Here is a 25,147-nt window from a genome sequence, read left to right on the forward strand (position 1 = left end):
TACATTAAGAGCAAAAATCTAAACAAATACTTGAGTGTTTATTCTGAAGCTTTCAGGTGGGACTGACACACCTTGAACTTTTTACAGCCTTACTTACATGTACTTGTTACTTTTATCCCACTATAACAGAGAATGGAAAAGTGCTGCTTTGTTTTTACTGACATACAATCATATTTTAAAAAGGGAAAAGAGTTAGTAAAGATGTGTCTTAAAAACTATAAAATCATAATTTTAAAATTTAGAGAGAGATGAAGTACAAGTTGCAAAAACTACATACTCCTCTGCACACATCTGAACAAAGAGCAAAAGCAGTCATAATTTCTGGTTTGGTTTTATTTTAAATGAGAATAAAATGGGGGTGGGGATTAGAACAACTTGTTTGCTCAATGGAAGCTTTGAAATATTTCTCAAAGACTAAGTTTGAAACAGTTTTAAAAAATGTTACATAGGAAGAGCTTTACAAAATAAGGCTATTATATAAACTGACTAGTTAGTTTTTTTTAAAGATCGAAAGTTTATATTTCAAAACCCACTGTTAAAATTTTAATTAAAAAATTAACCATACACATACACACATGCATGCACACATAACATAAAATAAACCAGCATTCAAAGAAGCTAACAGTGCCCAAGATAACTACATTTAAAATCTATGATTTCTCTCATATGTGGAATCTAATGAACAAATTGAACTAACAAGCAAAATTGAGACAGACTCATAAAGAGCAGGCTGACAGCTTGGAGGGATCAAACAAAAAAAAAAAGAAAGAACTCATGGACATGGGCAATAGTGTAGTAATTGTGGAGGGGGTGTGGAAGCAGGTATGGGAGAATAAATGGTAGTGAAAAATACAATTAAAATAATGTATAACAAATATTTTCAAAAATTTATTTAACTTTTTTACAATTTAACCCTAAAAAGAAAATCCCTATTCATACAACTTATGTCTGAACTATCAACAAAATGAATCTAACATGGCAGTTCTAAAAAATATGTATTATCAGAAATTTGTATTATCAGAAATATTTTACAAAGTTATGAAGGAAACGCCATGTTCATATTGAGTTCCACTTGTAAATTAAGGCTGTTTCTGCAACAAGTAGGGGGGTGGTGAGGGACCCAATAAAATGAATAATTTAATCAAAAAAAGAGTTAAGATGGTCACTGATGGCCTATGGTGCCACAAAGCAGGGATGCTTGGCTACACCTTCCTGATTGCAGGTTTTCCCCTCCTCCACAGTTCCCTTTGGACCAGAAGAATTCCTCTACACCATTGGGATTCTGCAACTTTATACTCAAAAGCATCTGGAAGTTTGTTGTCCCCCTTCTTGGTCTATATGGTCATAATTGTTCAAAGAATTAAGCTACCAGATGACAGACACTTCACACCAGGTCAGTCATTAATTTGCAAACAATGATGCATAAATCTGAAGCTGAGTTAAATAAAACCAATAAACTCACAGTTTAATTCATATACTTAAATTTAAAAGTATTTAAGTACCTTTAAAGTCAAGCAGAATGGTTTAAAATGTAGCCATTTATTTTTTTATTTTAATATCCCACAGTATTAGAAAATTAATACAGGAACAAATTTTTAAAAAGAAAACTTGAAAAAACGGGAAAAACCCACAAATTTTTAAAAAGAATCCTCTGCTTCTGAATTTCTCCAAGATCTTAAAAGATGAAAAACCTACCTTTACTGTGTTCAAAAATAAAATTATAGAAAGAAAATTTTTTAAATTAAAAAAGTACAATCATAGAAACAATATAGTAACCTATTTGTTTATAAACTTTCCCAATAAAGACAGAAAAAAAGAAAAGATTTTTTAAAAATCACGTATAGCCTTTAAAATAATGGCAGTCCCAGTTCTGATTTGAAGTTGCTGGATTCTAAGTCTTACTCCTTCACGTATTAAATCTTTGTACTTTAATGTATTAATATTTGTACTTCAATGAGATGACTGGCTGTAAATTCCTGTAACTGTATATGCTGGAGACAAAAGAAGGGTAATAATGAGAAGGTACCAACAGCTTACAGAACATTCCTAAATATTGTTTTAGAGAGAACTAATATACAAGATACAAAGCAGGGGGACAAGTTGAAACAGAAAACAGCAAGATCAAATAAATTCTTCACAAAGAAAATCTACAATGGCCCTGTTCTAGTTTACTTGATCCAGGCTTCTTTAAGTTGCCAGGGACACAGCAGCACACATACTTCCTTCCTCTTTCTCACCAGACACCCTGTACAGGTCTCCAGAATAAATCTGATGAGCTGTGACAGCACCAACCAGAAGCAAAGGGCTTTGAAACACTGTAGGGTTATAACAAGAACCAAGAAAGGAGAACCTAAACAAACAGGGGCAGGGTGGGGCACCACACAGCTTGCTGAATATTCTATCCAAAGTATGTTTCTCAGTGGATTTTTCTACCAATGATAAGTCTGATAAGAACCTTGCTGTTTATGATTATGGAAGTGTTAACACAGGGAGAAAAATTTTGTTTCAAGAACTTTTAAAGTAAATTAGACTGTATTACTAAACAGAAAAACATTAAACTTAAATAGTGCTTTTTTAATGTAAAGTCAAATCAAGTAGCATTCCTGAATGCCTCACTACATTTCTTTAAGAAACTATGTAAGTGAATTGCCTTTAGTCATTAGTTATTTGAAAAAGTTTTAAGTGAGATATACTAAAACTAATGTTGAAAAACAAACACTTCCAGTGTGTTTAAGAAATATTCAAAATTAGGCCTGGCTGGTGTAGCTCAGTGGATTGAGCACAGGCTGCGAACCAAAATGTCACAGGTTCGATTCCCAGTCAGGGCACATGCCCGGGTTGCAGGCCACAGCCCCCAACAACCGCACATTGATGTTTCTCTCTCTCTCTCCCTTTCTCCCTCTCTCTCTCTCTCCGTCTCCCTCCCTTCCCTCTCTAAAGATAAGTGAATGAAATCTTAAAAAAAAAAAAAAAGTATTCAAAATTAGCCCTGGCTGGTGTAGCTCAGTGGATTGAGCATGGGCCCCTGAACCAAAGGGTCGCCAGTTCCATCCCCAGTCAGGGCACATGCCTGGATTGTGGGCCAGATCCCCAGCATGGGGCTCGAGAGAGGCAACCACACATCAATGTTTCTCTCCCTCTCTTTCACCTTCCCTTCCCTCCCTCTAAAAATTAAATATTTTTTTAAAAAGAAATATTCCAAATTAACAAAAATAGATTTTTTTAATTTTTGAAATTCAATTAATTTATTATTTATACCTTTTAAAATCAACTAACTCTGTAAGTCCCTTAAATTATTTAATATTCAAGTCAATAAATTCAATATTTCTGTACTTTTTGAAAGACTATAAATAACATTAAAAAGTGATTGACAGAGAAAAGTTTTTTTTTTTTACTTTTATGACAAAGGGTTGATTTGTTTTGATACTTTTTCTCAGTTTCTTACATTAACTTCTACCTTCTATGCATCCATCATTTTTGTGCTTCTCAAAGACTAGGCCTCAAACCATGTGCAATGGAAACACCTGCGCTCCACTCCATACCTACTGAATCAGAACCCATGGATGTGAGTTTCAGGGCATCAGCCTTGTAACAAGCTCTCCCAGATGATTCAAGTGTAAGAATTATTGCTTTAAATGTTAACCCATGAAGTCCAGTAGTTGGTCCTCTTCTACCTCCACCTGTTACGCACACACAATTGAAACACCTAAACTTCCACTGCTTACTGCTCTCAATAGGATGTATAAGCTGCCCCCTCCCCCCGCCCCACTAGCACCTATAATCCCACCTGACGCAAAGAATATTTGAGTGAACACGATGATTCTCAAACTTGCTTTGTCAACCAAGACCTATCTCCTTTAGGCTCCATCCCTGCATGTGCATCTATCCAATGGACATGCCCACATGAATGCCCTCAAGTTATCCTGAATCAGTTAGGATTAAGTTCAGCTAACAATAACAGAAAAAACTAAAAGAACAGTGGTTTATAGAACACAGAAGATCCTCTCCCTCAAATAATAGTCTAGAACAGGCTAGTATGAAAATATTTCTCCACAAAGTTCTCAGAGACCCTAGCTCCTTTCTACTTTCCACTCCACTATGCTTAGAATATGGTCCTTGTTTCATGGTCCAAGATGGAGCTCAACCCAAAACAACCACACTCATAGCAGCAGGATAGAAGCAGGAGGAAGGGAAGAAGGGTAAATTCATCTCTCTCTGTAATACATCTCCTAGAAATAGAATATACTACCTGTACCTTTATTCCATTGACCAGAAGTTAGTCTCATGACCATATCTGACTGCTAGAGAGGCTGAAAATGTAGTCTTCATGTTAGGCAGCCAAATTGTATTACTAAGAAAAAATGGGGGACCGGATACTGAGAAGCAACAGCATTCTTGGTCACACATTCCAAAGTCACTGTGTCCCAAACTGAATGCATCACTTTTCAGGATAAACTGTGTTAATTTTAACCTTTGTGATGTGTCCACTCCACCTTTATCTCCATTCTTCCTGACAACTCCTTCTCCTCTCATAATACTGACATCATGTGTCTTTTGTGAAGCTTTCCTTTACACAACCACCTTTCCCTCCAGCCTAAACAGACTGGATATCTTTGGGCCACCTTCATATCTAGCATATATCTCCATTTTTACCTTATTAATTCTGTATCATGTTTTTTAAAAAATAATCTATCCCTCTATTCATCCCTCTTCCAATAGAAGGCAAACTTCTTGACGGCAGAGATGCCTCATTTATCTTAGCATCATGTGCATATATATCTGAATCATACTAAATTTTACAAAAATCAATCATTAATGTCTGCTTCCTAAAATTATGGCAGTAAGGAACTGGTAGGAGGTACCTAATAAAAAGAACATCATAGTATGTAGTATTGTTATGGGATATGTTAAAGTTTCAAATTATAGACAATTCTAAAGCAGTCACAAGAATACAGCAGTCTCTCCTTACATGTGGTTTCACTTTCCATGGCTTCAATTACCTGCAGTCAACTCCAGTCCAAAAATATTAAATAGGAAATTTCAGAAATAAACAATTCATATGTTTTAAATTGTGTGCTATCCTGAGTGGCATGATAAAATCTCATACTGTACCATTCTGAGACACCCAGGATGTGATCATCCCTTTATCTAGCATCTCCATGCTGTATATGTTACCCACCCATTAGTCACTTAGTAGTCATATAAGTTACCAGGTTACTGCCATGATATTTCAGTGCTTGTGTTCAAGTAACCCTTATTTTACTTAATAATAGCATCAAAGTGCAACAGTAGTGATGCTGGCAATTTGGATATGCTGAAGAGAAGCCATAAAGTACATATATGTATAGGAAAAAACATAGTATACTTAGGGTTCGGCATTATCCAAGATTTTAGATACCCACTTGTGTTGGAACACAACCCCTGAAGATGAGAAAAGATTACTATAATATGGCTATACTTCTGTGCTCTTACCTAGCTACTGCCCTCCTCCACACATCTTACCTAACTCATTTTCTACACCTATTTTTCTCTTTCTGGTATAAATATATTTAGTGAGGTAAATTTTAAGTATGTTTATATTTGATTACACTAGTAAGTTTATATTGAACTCAGGCCAATGACTGGGTTATGTGAATGGATCCCTTTTAAATCTCAGCAGCTATTCCATTCCAGAAAACCAGGGTAGGCATATCTAAGCCCTTGGAAGGGTCACCGAGGAAGTCCAATGTTTTGATGACTTTTCTCTGAAAGAAAATATCTAAAAAAATCATAGTATGAAACTTATGAAAGACAGCATCACAGCTGACAGACCTACATATGAGGGGGGACCCAAAATAGAACTTATTTATAAAATACTGTATATTTATTCCTACATGTTTAAACTTCAATCACCTTCAAAGTACTCTCCATTTGATGCAATACACCTGTCAAGATGTTTGTTTCACTGCTCAAAACAGTTTTTGAACTTGTTAATTTTGATGCCTTTTAGTGTTTCTGCCATTTTTTTTTTTTTGGTTTCACCTCTTCCACATCAACAAAACGTTTCCCTTTGAGGACGTTTTTCATCCAAGAAAACAAAAACAAAACCAGTTACTTGGGGTGATATTGGGTGAATAGGGAAGGTGAGGTATGGGGATCATGCCATTTTTGGTCAAAAACTGCTGAACACTCAGTGTAGTGTGGGCAGGTGTGCTCGTAAATCACCCATCATGAAATGGGCAAATACACGGAAAGAGTCTTCAATAAATAATTCACTGATGCTGAACATAGCTTCTCACAACAATGCCAGCTAGTGCACTGATACAGATGGGTTCCTAGAATACTCACCTAGCAGGGGAAGCCTGTACTACGAGGGACCTGCCCTCCAGAAAATAATTCATTTTTCTTTTTGGTCCCCCCCCGTCATAATCTACAATGGCTTCCATAGAGTTGAAATTGTTCACTGATGTATAAATTTTAATTAGGACTATCAAGATATCAGTTTAATTTGCCAAATGACCAAAATCATGTAAAACAAGTATGTAAGAGTTGTTATGCCCAACCTTTTAAAATCTATTGTCTATATATAAACAATGGAATAATGTGTATTTTTAAGTATAACATCAACTATAAAGGAAGCTGAGTACCCCAAAGTGCTTATAGCAGCAAGGCTTCAACAGTTCAAGTATAGCATCCAGCTTTGTCCATACTCTCCAGCATGGACTGTCCATTCAGACTATGGTGCTGGGTTGGCCCTCAAGAATTCTAATGATAGCCTTCTTGTATCTCCAGTTCTCTGGCTTGGACAGTGCTCTTGACTGTGGCTCCAGTGGGCATGAAGTGCTAACTTCAATGCCAATAGCAGTTAGATCTAGCTCAATAAAAGAACATGTAGTTATTTATTGTCTTACCATGAATTCCTGGTGGTTGCAGTACGTGTCCTGTCAGATGACACCACCCAACTGGGAAAATATCTCGGCAATAGTATTTGCACCAATAATCAAAAGCTCCGCTCCAGCCATCGAATGTGATATAAACTTCATCTCCTCTAACACCTCCAATAGTTGCAGGACATATCATATAAGGGTTCTTTTTGTCTATAGCTTCCAGTTTCATCCCCACTTCAAAATTATTTAGAGGTGGCTTTGGTGGTTCCTATCAAAACATTAAAAAAGTTTTTATTATTTAGATGTATTAAGCACTTGTTCAATTATATTCTTATAGCATTTAGCAACCCAAAACTGAGCTCCATGTATATCAATTACATACAAGAAAACAGTTGTTCTTACAGATCTCTCTGAAACTCTGCTCTGTAACATCTCACTTACTCTGGAGCAGAGCCAAGAACCTAGAAAGAAACAAAAACCAGCTTGACAGTAATTCATCCACCCATCCATCCATTCAAAAAACATGTATAATATACTATGTACTAAGAATTTGGGATCCATTGGTGAACAAAAACATCAAGGATCCCTGCTCCGGTGAAGCTTACATTGTAATGGTGGTGGTAATAAGGCTGGGGGGTTGAGTAAGCGAAAACAGGAGAAGCACTCAACAGGAAATTTTAAAAGAGGGAGTCAAACAAACCAATAAATATGTAAATTATAGGGTATGTTGAAAGGTGGTGAGTCCAAAGGGAAGGAACAGTAATAAATAATACCCAAAAAGAAACTCAGAGTATAAAATGCAGACACAAGAACACAAAAGTCATATATACTCATATAGTCTGAGGCCATTTATGATATCCAATCCAGAATACTCTAAAAAGTATTCCTTAAATTCAAAAGTTAAAGCATGCAAATGCTAACAGGATTCTTAGAAAGCCCAAGTGCTATGTTGAAAACATCTTTTCCTTCAATTTGCATTTTATCCTAGTAAATGGCACTATCAGCAACCCAATCATCCAAGCCAGAAGCCTGGAAATAGTCCTAGACCAGTGGTTCTCAGCCCAACTGAACATTAGAATCACCTAAGGGCCATGCCACCAGAGAAAGTATTAAACTGGTCTGGGGTGGGACCTGGACATTAGCACCTTTTAATTCCCCAGATGATTCTAATGTGTACTCAAGGCTGAGAACCCAAGAGACATCCTTTTCCCTTAATAGTTACATTCAAAGACCACAACAGCCAATTCTACCCCCTAAATCTCTACAATAATAACATTAAAAGCTAATCTTCAATTAGTATATGCCAAGCACTGTTTTTCATATATTAATTTAATTCTCACAACACCCTATGAAGTCAGTGAAATTATAATCCTTATCTTACAGATGATAAAACTTATGCACAATTGCCTAAGAATACACCATAATATCAGAGCTAGATTTTTAAACCTAGGCAACCAACTCCACGGAACGTCCTACCCCATCTGGCTAGCCAACTCCAACTCATCCATTTCCAAATCCCAGCTCTCTTAGCCTCCTAAAGCTTCCCTAACCAACTCCCACCCACTTCTAGGCCCACCTCAAACAGACATACTCTTGCCTTCAATTGTGAAACTACTGTTGGAATGTTTTCATTCCTCATGAGATGAACGGATTCTCAAAAGCAGGTACCTATATCTTATTCACATTATTTCCAGCACAGTACACAACAGCAAGCAGTTTAAACCAAAAACCTGAATGAACCAAGGAATCACCTGAAGAACAGTAAATAAATTCTCAATCAATTCTTTCACCAAGTTGTAATTTACAAAATATGTCTGGTGGGTTGGTTTCTTTTTTTTTAATGCCCCCTTTAAACATATCGCATTATCCCCTATTTTTCCACTATTATCCTTAATTATTAGCCCTCAAAGTCCTTTTAATTACATATTCTTAATTTGATTCTTTAAAAACACCCTGAAAGTAAGCAGAGAAAAAGGTACCTTGACCAAATATCAAAGTGTTTAACAACTAAATAGCTGGCAAGAAACAGAGTTGTACACTGACACTAAAGATCAATTGTCTGTTACCACATACGGGGGAAAAGGATAACCTTGGTAGTTGGTAAATTTGTGCTAGACATTTCCAGAATGCAGAAAACATTCAAGGCACACACAAGGATCCCAGGGCTTTAAACTGTCATATGACAGAGTAAGACTTTCTGTAGCAAGGCAAACCAAATTCAAATGGCAACATACACTTTTCTGCTACTGATTCTCTAAAGATTTTCATACTGTTCATTATTTCCTCTAAATTTCATGAATTTACTTATTTATCAAATTTACTTACATCGGTATAACTATGCAAACATTTTAACAGAAACTCTGAAAGAAAACAAATCTTTCTTTTAAAAAAAACAAAGAAACTGCTCTTTTTTAATAACAGTATATGAAAGGGCTTTATCTTGAAATAAGCTACCTCCAGATTTAGATAATTGGCAAAATGATTCCCTCTGCTGTCCACAAAAGGCAATGATATTTATAGCATTATATCAAAGCATATATCAAAAGATATACCATTTATATCAAAGCAACTTTAGTCACTTTTAAAAGTTTTTAAAGAATACAGTTTGTCAACATCAGTTCTTGAGTGACTTCCTAAACATAAAGATATAATTTGCAAAAGCAATAGTAAAATAAACAAGGGATCATTGTTTTTTCTTTTACTGTGAGAAAAAAAATGATTCTGTTCTAGAAGGTGACAAGTAAAGCATGCTCTTTTAATGTCCCCTCCTCACTTACCTATAATGTTTCTCCTTAAAGGATAGTTCTTCCCAAATCCCACCAACTCAGAAGCCAATTATCTGCATTACTCCTCTGCCTGAAATATACTTACCCTTGTAACCTCATGGTTCCTTCTCTTCCTTTCCTCAGATCTTCACTCAAATGGCATCTTCACAGCAAGACCTTCCTGACTAACCTATCCAAAATGTTGCCCTATCTTCTCCTTAGCATATATAGCTATGAAACATAATATACACATACTTTATTTATTTAGCATAGTTTATTATGCACTTCCCCAGCTAGAAGGTAAGATCCATAAGAGGGTTTTTTACTGTTTTTGTTTACAACTATATTCCCAGAGTCTACATCTGACCACAAACTCCTGTCCCTAACTTCTACTTCCTTACTTTTTACTCAACTACTTCTTTGATATCATCAAGAATTCTAGTCCTTTAACCTTCATTATTCATGTATAAATATTTACTGAGTGACTACTACATGCCACACACTGTGAAGGTATTTGATACATATTAACTAGCAAAAGAGACAAAAACCCCATCCTTGTGCTGCTCACACACTAGTGGAGAAAGATGAGAAACACGATAAAATAAGTAAAATATATTCTATGTTAGAAATAAATGCTACACACAAAAAAAAGAGAGTAGAGAAGAGTAAGGGAGATCCAAAGAACATTGTAGGAGAGGGGTTGTGCAATTTTAAATAACGTAATCAGGACAACCCTCAGACAGAAGGTGATAGTGAGCAGAAACCTGAAAGAGGTGATTATTAACCATGCAGTTATCTAGAGAAGAATGTTCCGGGTAGAAAGAACAGCCAGGGCCTAAAGCAGGAGATACATCTGAAATGTTCAAAAACAACAAGGAAGCAACTATGGCTAAAACGTAGTAGGCAAGTATGAGAGCAGTAGGAAATGAGGTCAGAGAGAGAATGAAGGTTCCTATCATGTAGATCTATGGAGGCCACTATAAGTATTTTGGTTTTATCTTGGAGTAAAATGGGGATCCCCTGGACAGTTTTGAAGAACTGATATAATCTCACCTTTGTTTTAAAAGAAATACTCTGGTTGCTGTGTTGACTACAGAATGCAAGGTTATAAAGAGACCACTGAGGAGGCTCCTGCAGTAATCCAGGTGAGAGATAAAGGTAGCTTGTACCAGTCTGATAGCAATGGAGATGGCAAGAAGTGATTGGATTTTGAATATATCTTGAAGGCAGAGCCAAATAGGATTTCCTTATGGATTGGATATAGTGTGTGAAAGAAATAATCACCATCATTTCTGGTCTGAGGAACTAGAAGGATAGCTGCCACCCCCAAGATGGAAAAGACTGGAAGAGGAGCATTTTGAAATGTCGACTACATTTCAAAATGTAGTCAACATCCAAGTGGGGATATAGTGTAGGTAGGTTAGATGTACAAGTCTGAGTTGGGAGCAAAAGGTCTGGATTGGAAACACAAATTTGAAAATCATCTGCATATCAACTGTATTTAAAGCCAGAAATCAGATTTGATCACCAGGAACTTAATATTAAGATCAGAGTTTCTCAGCCTTGACACTATGGCCACTTGGGGCCAGAATATTCTGTTGTTGGGCTGTTCTATGCATTGTAGGATGTTAGGCAGCATCCCTGGTCTCTATTCACTGGATGTTGGTCACACCACCACTCCCCACCCCTATACACAGTTATAACAACCCAAACTATCCCCAGATATTGCCAAACGTCTCTTGAGGGCAAATCATTCCCCTTCCCTGTTGAGAACCACTGATACAAGAAGAGGACCAAACATTCTAACATTTTATCATACCTTTTGAAGTCCAGGTTAAGAGCATCATGTCACTCGTTTCTTTCCAACATCCCAAACAAACTTATCCCCTTATGCTTGTTCTATTATCTCCACATCTTAGTTCAATATCATAATCCACTTTACCTATATAAATTTAGTTGTTGACCATGCCTGGAGAAAAGTACCACATGCTTATTACATGTAGTGCTATACATATTTAGTCTTCATCTTTAGCTGAACCCTCCAAAATACTGTCATTTGTCCCTAAACCATTGCCTCTCCTATCCCATATAGAAGCCATTTCAAATCTTTGCCATTCACCTTAAGACTAATAATATATCCTCATTATATGTTTATTATTTTATTTTTTAACTGACATTCTTAACAACCAGAGAAAAAGCTCTCTGCCTCAGTAGTATTAGAACACAGTAGATATTCAGTTTATGTATGAATCCTCCCCTCCAGCCTTTGGCAGTTTCCCATTTCACAGAATAGTAAATTGAGGCCATCAGAAATGGCTCTATCAATATTCTGACCCACAATTACAATATAACTATATCTGAGGACACGGTTCAGCTGGTCTTTAGTTCTTGCTCATGTAACTGATGAGCTTCCTAGCTACCAAATAATAAAGAATCAACTTTCCTCTTAACTGACCTCTATTAAGTACCTACTATGAGTACTTATACATTGTAAAGGTGAGTAGGTATTTCTCAAGGTTCTAACATTGACAGTCCTCTCTTCTCCTATACATTCTGAACTAGCTCATTCATGCTTAAGGCTTCCACCACTACCATTTAAACTAAAAACTCCCAAATGCATGTACTCAAACAAAACCTTGTTTCTAACTTCTAAACACTTTACTGCCAAGAGTCTGGTGGTAGTAATCCTTCCTCAAATTTCCCAGAAGCACCCCAACATATCCCAAACAAAACCCATCTTCTTCCTCTATATGTATTCATCTTTCTGTGCTTCCTAACCTTTTTTCATTCATTTAGCAAAATAAGTATGTACTAAGACCAATGATAGGCACAGAGAATACAAAAACATGTTAACTGTTCAAGAGGAACTTAGTGTAGGAAGCAAGAGACAGTGAAAATAATAATATAACCCAATATCTATAAAGATTGAGATATGTAGAAACAGTGCTACAGAAGAGTTGCTACAGAAGAGTAAGACTGAAGAGGGGGAATTAGGGAAAGTATTTTGGAGGATTTACTACCAGACTTCAATCTTAAAAGAAAAAATGGGAGTTAATCAGAGATAACAAGCTCTAAAAAGAAACATGACATCAACAGTTTTATTACAAGCAATTTAGAATATAAAATCCAAAGCAAGAAGTAGCAGCCATAAACCAGATCATATGATACCTCAAAGGCCATATTAACAAAGGTACTTCATCCTCAGTGCAACTGGGAACTTCAAAAGAGTTTTGAGCAGGGAATGATGTGGTAAAGCTTCTGTGTCAGGTATTTCTAGCAGTTGTATGGAAAGGTGAAGATCAGAGGCAGTTATATGACTAAACAGCCCAGCAAAGAGGAAAACTTGTACCAGGGGCAATGGTAGTTAAGGTTAGAAGGAAGAGGCACAACAAAGAAATAATTAGGAAGCTAAATGGGCGGGCCTTTATATTGGCTATCCAGAGGCCAGTGTCAAGAAGGAGTGAGGATAGCTCCTGGCCAAGTTTCAAGCTTGGCTGAAAAAAGCACCCACAAATCAGTAAGAGTAAGAAGAGAAATTCAATAGAAAAACAGGATAAAGCAATAATCAGGCAATTCACAAAAGAATAAAAGACCATTAAACACATTTTAAAAGCTCAAGTTCAGTAGTAATCAGCTCAATGAAAATTATAGTGAAGGGATACCATCCCTGTCCCTGCCTTCCAAAAAAAATTCACAAAACTTTAAAAGATTGATAATATTCAGTATTAATGAATGTGTGGGAATACAAACATACCTATACACTAGTAGGGGAGCACAGCTTGGCATATGCTTTTGGAATGCAATTTAACAGTATGTACCAATACTTAAAGCATATATTCCCCTTGAAGCAGCAATTCTACTTCCAAGAACATAGTTGTTCACACTTACATAAAAAGCCCTATGTAAGAATGCTCACTGTAGATGATTTAAACAGGAATATGGAGAGAACCTAAGCATCCATCTTTAGGCAGTAGTTAAATCAATTATGGTTATGCATACCACAAAAGAGTACAATACAACCTGAAATACAAATAAATTGAAATGGAAAGATTTCCGAAATACATAATTTAGGGGAAAAACTAAATCACAGAACATTATACACAATATATTCCAATTTATGTTTAAAAATATAAAGCCCACTTATGTTTGTGAATGCACAAAAAAAAGTCTGGAAGAACACAAATAAAACTTCAATTTGGAGAGTACAGTAGAATAGAGGAATAGAAAAGATAAAGGGATATTCATTCATCACTCTAGCTAAGTACATAGTTTGATAATGTGTATGACATGTGGCTTGTGACTACATGATAAAACAATGATAAGTAAAATAAATTCAATGGCTTTTCTAAAGCCATAGCCTAAGCTAATAGGTGTTTAATAAAAACTACTGCTAAACATTTCCTATTATTAGCTATTTTCACATATACTTTACATATTACCCAAAGGGATTGCATTTGCCTGTTCCTTGCTGGTAGAACAGCCTACTTTTAGCATTCATGCTGCTCAAAACTGCACTAAAAGAATTTTTTTTTTTGCAATGCAGGAGTCACATTAATTGGTGTGTCTGTCACATCCTTATGTCCTTAATCTTCTTCAAAAGTCTTTAAGAACTATAATATATGTGTATCATTCCTAATATAAATAGTTGTAATAAAATTTTAGTGACTGAACCCTGGCCAATGTGCCTCAGTTGGTTGAAGTGTCATCTGGTAACCAAAAGGTTGAAGGTCTGATTCCTGGTCAGGTTGCATGCCTGGGTTGTGAGTTCAATCCTGGTCTGAGCACATACAATCCCTGGTTCAGGTGTGGAAGAAAGAGGGTACTTTGCACTGTTGGTGGGAATGAAGACTAGTGCAGCCACTGTGGAAAACAGTGTGGAGATACCTCAAAAATTAAAAACGGATCTGCCCTTTGACCTAGCGATCCCATATCTGGGAATATATCCAAAGAAACCCAAAACACTAATCTGAAAAAACATAAGTACCCCTATGTTCACTGCAGTGTATTTACAACCAACAAGATTTGGAAGTAGCCCAAGTGTCCATCAGTAGATGAATGGCTAAAACAAGTATGGGACTTTTACACAACAGAATACTACTTGGCTATAAAAAAAGAAACTTTTACCCTTTGTTGACAGCATGGATGGACCTAGAGAACATTATGCTAAGTGAAATATACGAGTCAGAGAAAAACAAGTACTGTATGATTCCACTCATATGTAGACTAATGAACAAACTGAACTAACAGGAAAAACAGAGACAGACTCATAGATAGAAAGTAGGATGACAGCTATGGGGGGGGCATGAATAGCGGGTGGAGGGATTACACAAAAAAAGGAAAAAGGACTCATGGACATGGACAACAGAGGCGTGACTTCCAGGCAGATAAACGGTAATGGGAAAAGACAAGAAAGAAAAGGAAGGGAAGGAGAGAAAGAGGGTACTAATTCATTTTGACTAGTGGATGATTATAATTGATCTTTATGAGTTGCTTTTATGGGCTGAATTGTGTGCTCCCACCAACTACAAGCCAAGGAGAGAGGCCTCAAAGAAATCAAGCCTGATGACACCTTGATCTCAGACTTTTAGCCTCCAGAGCTTTGAGAAAATAAATTTCTGTTGTTTAAGCTAGTGTTATGGACTATGTCCTCCCAAAATTCACGAATTGAAGTCTTAACCCCCAATGTGACTATTTAAGGATAGAGCTTTTAAGAAGGTGATAAAAGTTTAAGTGAGGTCATAGGTTAGGGCTGTAATCCAATAGGACTGTTGTTCTTATAGGAAAAGGAAGAGAAACCAGAGATTCCTCTCCCTCTGTGAGGCCATGTGAAAACACAGAGAAAAGGCAGCCATCTATAAGCAGAGGAGAGAGTCTTCACTACAAACCAACCCTGATGGCACTTTAATGTTGCACTTCTGGCCTCCAGAACTGTGAAAAAATTAATTTCTTTTGCTTAAGCCACCCAGTCTGTGGTATTTTGTTATGTCAGCCTAGCGGACTAATATACTTTCCATCCCAGTAATTCAAAAAGCATTTTTGCTTTCTCATGTCAGAGAAGACACAGTATTTACGTGCTCCCACTAAAACAATAAAACCATATCCCAACTGATGGGATATCTTTATAAATCCTTTCTTACCTCCTTGAAGAATCTTGCAGGTGCCATTTCAGCTCCATCCAGTGTTCTCAAGAGGAACATTGGCCAAGATGATGTATTCATCTGGTACCCTATTTAAAAAATTAAATCAGATATCATGAAAAAGTCTCCCTATGACACTAAAGCAAGTTGGTATTAAAAATAGCTTTCATTTACTATTCTCCAGAAAATGACTTTCTTATTGAGGAACTCGGGAAATGGGCAAGAGGAGCAGTTGCACTCTCCAATCTGTGCTACTATACCCACTGTATTATTCGGCAACAATGCTACAGTAGAGGTAGAAACTCCCACTTTAGAGAAGCCACTAGCTAAAGTTGACCAACATACACATACGTGTTAGGAATGGGCCATAACACTCAGGTGATCCAAGTGAGAACCCAAGAGAGCTTCAATTTCTCACCAACAGCCATATAAGCAGGACAAAGGCTGCAAAAGACTTCCAGCCCCTCTTTTTCCCCTGCCTTATTCCCTTTCAGAAAAAGACAGTTTTCTGTCAAACTTAGCAGATGTACACTAATGATGATGGTGCACTTCATTGTATGCAAATTTCACCTAAAAAACTGCAAATAAACATTGAACCCTAAATAATATGTATGCTACAGTATTCAGAAAAAATGTACTGATGTCAATTACTTACTCTGAAATGCATTTAAAAATAAGATGGATTTAAAAATTGATAGACAGGCAAATAGATAAGTGATATAGCAAGTATAATAAAATGACAATGGTAGAACCTAGGTAGTGGGTATGTAGGTGCTCATTGTAAAATTTGTTCACCTTATGTTTGCAATTTTTCATACAATATATTGGAGAAAAATACAGGTCTCACTTTAGCAATCTTTATACACACTAAACATTATCTTCTCTTAGAATTTGTATCAGATGCTATAAAAATAGACTCAACAGGTTCTTTTCTAGAAATCTTATAATAAATACTGACTATCACAACCTCTAAGAACAAGGGTCTGCTAACTTTACTGCTTTCTGGGGGTAATCTGTTTCATGCACTTGCCTGCCTTGATGCCAGAATTGGAAAGAACTTGGCATGCATCCCTGATGGATACATGCATTAAGATAGGGAGGAACATGAATTCCTAGGAACAGGTCCATCAACAGGATAAAGTATGCAAAAAAATTCAGACAGACAGTTATCCTATAATAATACTGTACCAAACCCCCAATGTGATTAGGGAAATAATTGTTGATAGGAAAAAAGGGGGTTCAGAGGTTAGGATTTGTTACATACTCCTTATAATAAGTCAATATTATTAATGATATCTAATAAAGTTATCCACAGCATAGATTTTCCACACTGTGGTCAAAATATTGCATAAGAATTATTCTCTGGTCCTTATTCTATTCTCTTAACCCCATCTTATCCTATTGTATCATGCATCATGCTTTTTCTGTTTAACATTTTTCTTAATTTTGTAATTTTGTGGTGGTGATACAGGTGTGTTCACTTGTAAGCTGTATGCTTATGATTTCTATACTTTTCTGTTTGCATGTTAAAACTTTAAAAAAATCTTTTAAATATAACCTTTAAGATTTAAATAAATAAACCTATTTTAATAGGAAAACTAAATAAGTTGCATTGAATTAAAATGGAAACTAAACTATTCAAAAGTGTCTAATGATCAAATTGGCAAAAATTATGTATTTTTCTATGTACTATAAAATATATACTAGTCAGCAAGTATTGTTAGGTATTTCATATTTTTAGTTAATAAAAAGACTCAAAGTAATTTGAAAGAAGAATAATCACAAATATGGCTCTATGTTTGAAATGCTGGAAATCATAATAGCTGCATTTCCTTTGAACAAAATACAAAACCACATTATCATATTGTAAACTGACAAATAAAATCCAAACAGGAAAGCACTAAGCCTCAGCTTCACACTTAGCACCTCTTACAGAATTCTGTATGATTTCAGAAATGTTATAAAACTAAACCAAAAAATGTGAATGATATAAAAAAAGCAAAAAGCAGTAAACACACCCACTCTAAACCATCTTCTTAGAATAACACATCTCTGATTAGTTTTTAAATACAACCAGAGACACTGAAATTAAGAATAAACTGACAGTAACCAGAGAGGATGGGGGAGAGGGATAATGGGGGTAATACGGGAAGGGCCATCAAGTAACATGTATAAAGGACACACAGACAAAACCAAAGGGGTAGGTTTGAGGGTGGGAGGCAGGGATGGGTGGGTTGAAAAATGGAGACGACTGTACTTGAACAACAATACATACATACATACATACATGCACACAGTTTAAGCCAAATTAGGAATAATTAACAACTGGAGGAAGAACAATGTAAAAGATATTGCTAAGAATAGTTATTATTAATATATCAAACTTTGATTCTCAGAGTAGCTTTTCCTCATTAGAAAATATTTTTTATTGTTGTTTAAGTACTGTTGTCTCCATTTTCATCTCACCACACACCCCCGCCCCACCCATCCTGACCTCCCACCCTTGAACCTACACCCTTTGGCTTTGTCCATGTGTCCTTTATACATTTTCCTTGAGGCTCTCCCCGAATTTTCCCCTATTATCCCTCTCCCCCCACTCTGATTACTGTCAATTTGTTCTTTATTTCAACATCTCCCGTTATATTTTGCTTGCTTTTTTGTTTCATTGATTAGGTTCCACCCAGCAATACCACTGCTGGGATTACACCCTAAGAATCCTGAAACATCAATTCAAAAGAACCTATGCACCCCAATGTTCATAGCAGCACAATTTACAATAGCCAAGTGCTGGAAGCAACCTAGGTGCCCACCAGTAAATGAGAGGATAAAAAAACTATGGTACATTTACACAATGGAATACTATGCAGCAGAAAGAAAGGAGATCCTACCCTTCACAACAATATGGATGGAACTGGAGAGCATCATGCTAAGTGAAATAAGCCAGGTGGTGAAAGACAAATACCATATGATCTCACCTATAAGTGGAACCTAATCAGGAATTTTTCACTAGTAGAAAACAAAAAAATCCATTTTCCCATTGTGCTTTATAATAGGGAATTTTCATTTTCAACACTGTAAAGAAGAAACAAACAAAAACCAAAACCCACCACTCACTCAGAATGTAGAAGTGATAAAATAAATGAAATCACTGATTGTCTATAAAATATCATGGTACACATAAGTAGTAAAAAAAAATTTGCCCAAAATTAGAGTCACATACTGTTTACCTTTTTAAAACTTGGTCAAAATAGAGAGCTCTGTAATTAAAAGCCTTTGCTGGTAAGTTCCATCCATCTTCTGCTTTTCAAAGACCTAAAGGTACTGACTCCTACCCATCACACCGTGGTTTCCTCCCACTATAGAGGAAATGGAATTCCCAAGTTTGCATCTGAAGCCTGGATGTGAATCCCCTATGTTTACCCCAATGCTGAAAATGCTGAATGGCTCTGTGGACAGTATTGAGGAAGGAAGTGACTTGTATCAAATGCTACAAATGACTTCCCCAGAAGGGTTTCTGAATCTGCACGTTTAACCTAGTAGAGCAGTTTTTGACATCTGAAGTTTGAAGACAGCATGAGTCTTTCCCTGGAGTGGGAAGCCTTTAGCACACATATGCCAAATGGGTACTGAGTGAAACCCTCTAACATATGGTACTGATGAGTTCCTCTCTCATAGATTCTCCATAGTAACCATCTATTTGCAAGAATGCCTAGGAGAACAGATTTTTAAAGGCCATTAAAACTATTTCTACTGAATATTACATTAGTAAGAATATGTTCTTTTAAAAACTGTTTATCCTTACCCAGTGGAGGCTGAAGTAAGTCCCCTTGCTTTTCACATGTCCCAACAGGCTGTATGTCTGCAGAATCAATGAGTCTCCAAAAATCATTTTTGTCATCACTACCATCAAGGCGTAAACACAGTCTAGCACCACTAACTCCAATGATCGTGGCAATACATGTCGAAGTTACATTGCGAGGGTCACGGGCTTCCAATTTCATACCAATTTCGAAGTTATTAGTTGGTGGAATCTTGGACTACATATATACATATAGATGTGCACACACATACACACAAAAACAATTTGTTAAAATACATCAACTATGAAAAAAAGAAATGATCAGTTATGTTACCAGAATACTTAAGGAGCATTTTAAGTAACAGTTACAATAAATGGTGAGCAAAGTTAAGAACTACTAAAGGTCAAGAAAAAGATCTCCAAACCCTCCCTCTGTCCTTGGCTTGACGTGCAGCATAAAAACACTGCCAACTGCTGGTCTCACTCATTTGCCCACTTCCAGGCAGCCCAAATACGGCCTCTAAAATGCACCCCAAGTGGCTTTCTAAAAATCTGATTAGGCCACTCCCCTTGAAATAAACCAACTGGTAGCTCACCACAGCTTAAGATAAGTCCAAGTGCTCAGTACAGTTTAAAAGCCCCCAAACCTTTAACCTCATTCCTATACTATCACCCCTACCCACTTTGTACTCCCATGCCATCTATCACACTCAGGTTCTTTTACACCCAAGTGCCTTTGTTTTTGGATGTTCTCTCTACCTGGGACATTCTTCCCCTCATTCCAACCATCTCAGATAGCACCTCTCCTGTTAGCCCTCCCAATACACGTCTCATAATTAACTATTTACATGCCTGTCTTTCCCTCCAGATGGGCCCTCGGTCATAAGGGCTTAGTATACCTGACATTAAGTAAATTTTTAATGAATGCAAAGAGACCATATGGCTCTTAAATGGCACTAACACAATCCCACCATCTCCTCGTGCCACCTGAATCTAACAATCACACAGATATCCTTCAATAAGTTAATATTTTACATTAATATATTCAACAACTGCAGAATTTTGGCATACCTGTCTGAAATACTCTGCAGGAGCACTTACAGATCCAGTCTCTTCCAGGTAGCTGTCCCAATGGAAACCATCTGGAAATAAATGTATAAAATAATTTATATATATAATATTTATATTATATATGAATTTATATTTATATATAATATTTATATAATTAATTTATATATATAAATAAAATATCTATACTAACTTTCAGGAATAAAATGGGTTTTAGTTCCATATCCCTTAAAAAATATTTCCTAAGAGCAGATTCAAACTCCCTGATCTATATTTGATTACCAGCACAGAAATAAAAATTAAGACAACTTCCTGATAATAACAGCTGATATAAATTACAAGCCAGATCTTCTCAATGTAATGAGGACTAGAGCACAGTGATTCTAAAAAATGTGGACTCTAGAAACAACTAAAGGACTTTTTATAGACTAACAGCAAATTCTACTTATCTATCTCTAAATTTACTCAAGACATGTTTTTAACCATTTCAACCCATTAAATGATGTTGTTTCTTCATTTTTCATGGGGAGCTAAAAGTGTTTTGGTGCATGGTCTAACAGAATTTTATGGAAAGAAAAAAATATGAAGAACCAGAGTTTTTTCTTAGTTGAGTAGTTGATCTCCTCTCAGGTGTTAGAATATGATGGCAGAACAAAACAGTAAACCAGTCACTGGTACAGTCACTGATATGAATTATTTTAACAATCTACTTTTCTACACACTCTTGTGTCCTTTATCTTGCTAGTCTTTATGATATATTACAATGCCAGAGAAAAAGGTCAGAAAGCAGTATTCCACCTGGCTTGAACACTTCAATTCACTGTGCCAGTCAGATGCCAAAGACACTGAGAGAAAGACTTAATAACTGTATTAAAGGTACTATTAATTCACACACAGTTTAATTCTCATCAACCATAAGGTTTTTCTACACTCTCATTTAATTTCATCACTATAAAATATTGGTTTAGACATTTCTCCATCCTGGGGCAATTTATGTTACTAACCTGTTATATATCCTTTAAAGGATATAACACTCTTAAACACAGACACATAAACAAAGTGCTGATAAATGTTTAACAAGCAGGCTTCCAGAAAATACAAACAAAAAGCCTGACTGGTAGTGTATGCAGATTTCTGTGATGTACATATTACCACTATAACTTAGTGCAAGGTGCCAAGGTGAAGTCACTAACCACAGCGGAAAGAAATGTGCACAGTCAACTCTCCCAAGTTGGTGTGAACCAGCTTCAGCATACCAGATATGTGTGTACATTTGTATGTGTACATACACATATTGCATAAGGTATTAAGCATGTCCTACATAACACTGTACATCCTGCATTTGTAACTTAGTAAGTCTAAGAGATTGTTCCAATAAAAAAAAATACTGTGCTTAAGTCCACTTCCAGATAATGTGAAGTAAGTGCTACCACACTGCTGAAAGGTACAGCAGAATGTTGAGAATATGGGCCCTGGAGTCAAACCTGCTTTCTTCCAGTCTGGCCCTGTCTCTTTCTAGCCATGTAACCCTGAACAAGTCATTTCACTTTCTCAGCCTCAGTCCCTTCTTCTATAAAATGAGGAATGTAATAAATATGGTACAAGGTATTTTGAGAATTAAGTGAAGTAGCATACATGCAAATCTCTCAATAAATAGTATGTTATTATAAAACTAAATGTCATAGTTGTCCTAAATTTATGAATATTGGATAGTATTTTCAAAAGTGAAAACTGAGAAGCATGACTCCAAAATTAAACTGACCAGGTTTCACTAACCTGACAATCAGGAAACCCAAGATTCTAACTGAAGCTCTACCAACATATGGTCTTGGAGAGCATTAAAACACACACACACACACACACACACACACACACACACACACAAAACATCAATTGAGGGTGGGGGTATCTGGCTAGGAGGTCACCAGGACCTAACATCTCAGGAACAGAGGAGAGTGCAATTTGAAAACAATGGCTGGGAAACAAAAACCATTTCACCATTAAATGTCAAAGAATTCTTCCATAAACTAGTTATATTTGTAAAAATTTTCAATAATGTTTAAAATACTTAATCCATCTCTCTAACATAATTTTTTAAATATCCTATCACAATCTGGGTCTGAATGGACATTAATTTGAGCTAGCAAATCCTTTACACTGTGCACTGTGAAAGATGATCATTTTCTGTTACATCACTAGCTAATGACCATATGTAGGATTTAATCATTGGAGCCTTAATTGTTTTTATCCATAAGGCAAAATTTCTAGTCTGCAAAACTGTTCAGCTTCACTGCCCATGTGCTGAGACTCTACCAATAACATAGGGGGACACACATAGCAACAGGCTTTAGTAATTTAGATTTGACACATCTGCAATACCACAGCTGGAATTCCTGACCAGAAGCCAAAATAATCAAAAAGTCTCAGCCAAGCCTGAGGTCTCAGTCTGCCTCTGCATCTTATCCTTACTGACAAACTGAGGCAGGATGGGGAGATTCTCTCTCAGTACTTTACTAATAGGTTTGCTCATGAGACAGGTGTACTTTTATAACCTTGTGATCCGATTTTTATTTACACATGTCCATGGTTTGAACTTCTTGGTTTGACTTGTACTCTATTCTAGTTCATTATTTGTCCAAGCACCTTTTTGCAAACTGAACATAGTCTATATAAGGCCCTTGGTCTTCTTCAGAGTAAATCAGAATCACAGTATCTTCTACCAGTGTGAGGCTTGGGTTCAGATTCTAGTAAAAAAAGATGGGCAAAATATCTGGAGGTAGAAGCTTCTCAGCTGAATGATCACAGTACCCATTACTTCACAGCACTTACCACAACTATAGTTGGGCATTTATTTAATGTCTATCTTGCCTCCTAACCTCAAAGAGGTCAATGATTATGTTTGTCTCATTCATCACTGGATGCCCCCTGAAGGACACCAGTATGTGCCAGGCACTGTCCTAGGTACTAGAGATACAGCAGTTAAAAAAACAGACAAAATTCCTGGCTCTCTTGGAGCTTATCTTCTAAAAGTCACTCAATGGTTTCTAAAATGAGATGTTAAAGTCAGGGCCCTAAGAAATATCTGCAGATGTGTGTCAATTTGATTAAGTAACTTCATGTTTTAAATCAAAAGTTTGAGAATTCTGAAAAGGTAGTAGTTTCAACCTTCAAGAATATACATTTTTAAATTTACTTTTATGAAATTTTCAAAATAAGCAAATCTAAAGAGATCAAAAAGTAAGTAAGTGGCTGCCTAGAGCTGGGAAGGCATTAGGGAAAATGGGGAGTAATTGCTAACTGGATATAGGATTTCTTTTTAGGATAAAAATGTTCTAAAATTGATTGTGGTGGTGGTTGCACAACTCTGTAAATATACTGAAAACCACTGATTTGTATACTTTAAATGGGTGAATTGTATGGTATGTGAATATATCTCAACAAAACTGTTATATTTTAAAATTTTTTGTAGGGATGAGGAAGAACACTTTAAGCTAATGGCCTCCATTTCTTTGGTGGGTTTTAGAGGTTAGAGGGAAGAGCTGAAGAACAAACAAGGCCAGCGGGAAAAATAAGGAAGCAACAAGGGCCCAGCATTGAGAGAGAATGATTCCATGGGGATCATCTCTACAGGCTATCTTCCTGTGGGAACAAAAAGTCATATATGAACTACTACAAGAGTTGGGCTGGCAGGGCAGGTACAACAGAAAGACAAAGGGCAAGAGGTTTGCCTGGAAATCTCTGGTAAACACAAAGTTTGCTACAGTATTTTTTTGTTCAGCTTTGTGTGTGTGTGACTTATTTTATCTTTTTCCTTAAGAGCAAGTACAAGTCAGATCCTACCTCCTGAGTCTATGATGCAATGCTATACACAGTGCTATGATTGCTGTTTACAATAAGGAATTAATTCAGTGTTAATCAAGTTAACATTTACTGAACATTTATGCTATATCTAGGAATTATATTAGGTGTTTAACATTCATTTTTTATTTAAATTCCAAAAATCTCATGAGGTAAGTAGTATTATCCTTGTGCTACAGAGAAGAAAAAAGAAACAATGAGTAATCTGCCCAAGCTCACAAGGCCAGTAAAGAATGTTAGGCCAGGATTCTAGAACAGGTCTGTCAGACCTCGCAATACCTAAGCTTTCATCCACTTTTATCAACTGTCTTTTGACCATCAAAAAAGGACTTGCAGATTGATTCTAATGTTAGAAGAGTTTTTATTAATAATCAAATTATTTTAAATTGGTAATACATAATAGTTTAATTAGATATATTTAATTTGGCAAAATTTACATTGAAATAAATGGTTATCTTTTCATTTTATCCTATACCAATTTATCTCTAAATAAAACCAAAGTAAAATTTTCAAAATAAAATACTATTTTTTGACCCTTCTTATTGCTTGGATTTTATATTTACAGGAGTTTGCTGTAAGAGACTATGTTAAAAGCAGTAAGAAGAGTTCATATTAACACTGAGCGAGGAAAAAAGTATTGTACTGAACTACTTT

At 36.1% G+C, this 25,147-nt stretch overlaps 1 protein-coding gene across 1 annotated transcript in view; it reads right to left on the minus strand.

The window, feature by feature from the left end:
* Positions 1-25,147, minus strand: part of SCML2 (Scm polycomb group protein like 2) — a 71,932-nt gene that overhangs the window by 29,469 nt on the left and 17,316 nt on the right. Inside the window, exons 5-8 of the mRNA XM_028523015.2 lie at positions 20,639-20,709; positions 19,571-19,805; positions 15,769-15,857; positions 6,891-7,134 (exon numbers count right to left, since the gene is read on the minus strand). Coding sequence (XP_028378816.1) covers positions 6,891-7,134; positions 15,769-15,857; positions 19,571-19,805; positions 20,639-20,709 — 639 coding nt within the window. The remainder of the gene's footprint in view (positions 1-6,890; positions 7,135-15,768; positions 15,858-19,570; positions 19,806-20,638; positions 20,710-25,147) is intronic.

The sequence above is a fragment of the Phyllostomus discolor genome, chromosome X (genome assembly GCF_004126475.2).
Source record: "Phyllostomus discolor isolate MPI-MPIP mPhyDis1 chromosome X, mPhyDis1.pri.v3, whole genome shotgun sequence".
Taxonomy (NCBI): domain Eukaryota; kingdom Metazoa; phylum Chordata; class Mammalia; order Chiroptera; family Phyllostomidae; genus Phyllostomus; species Phyllostomus discolor.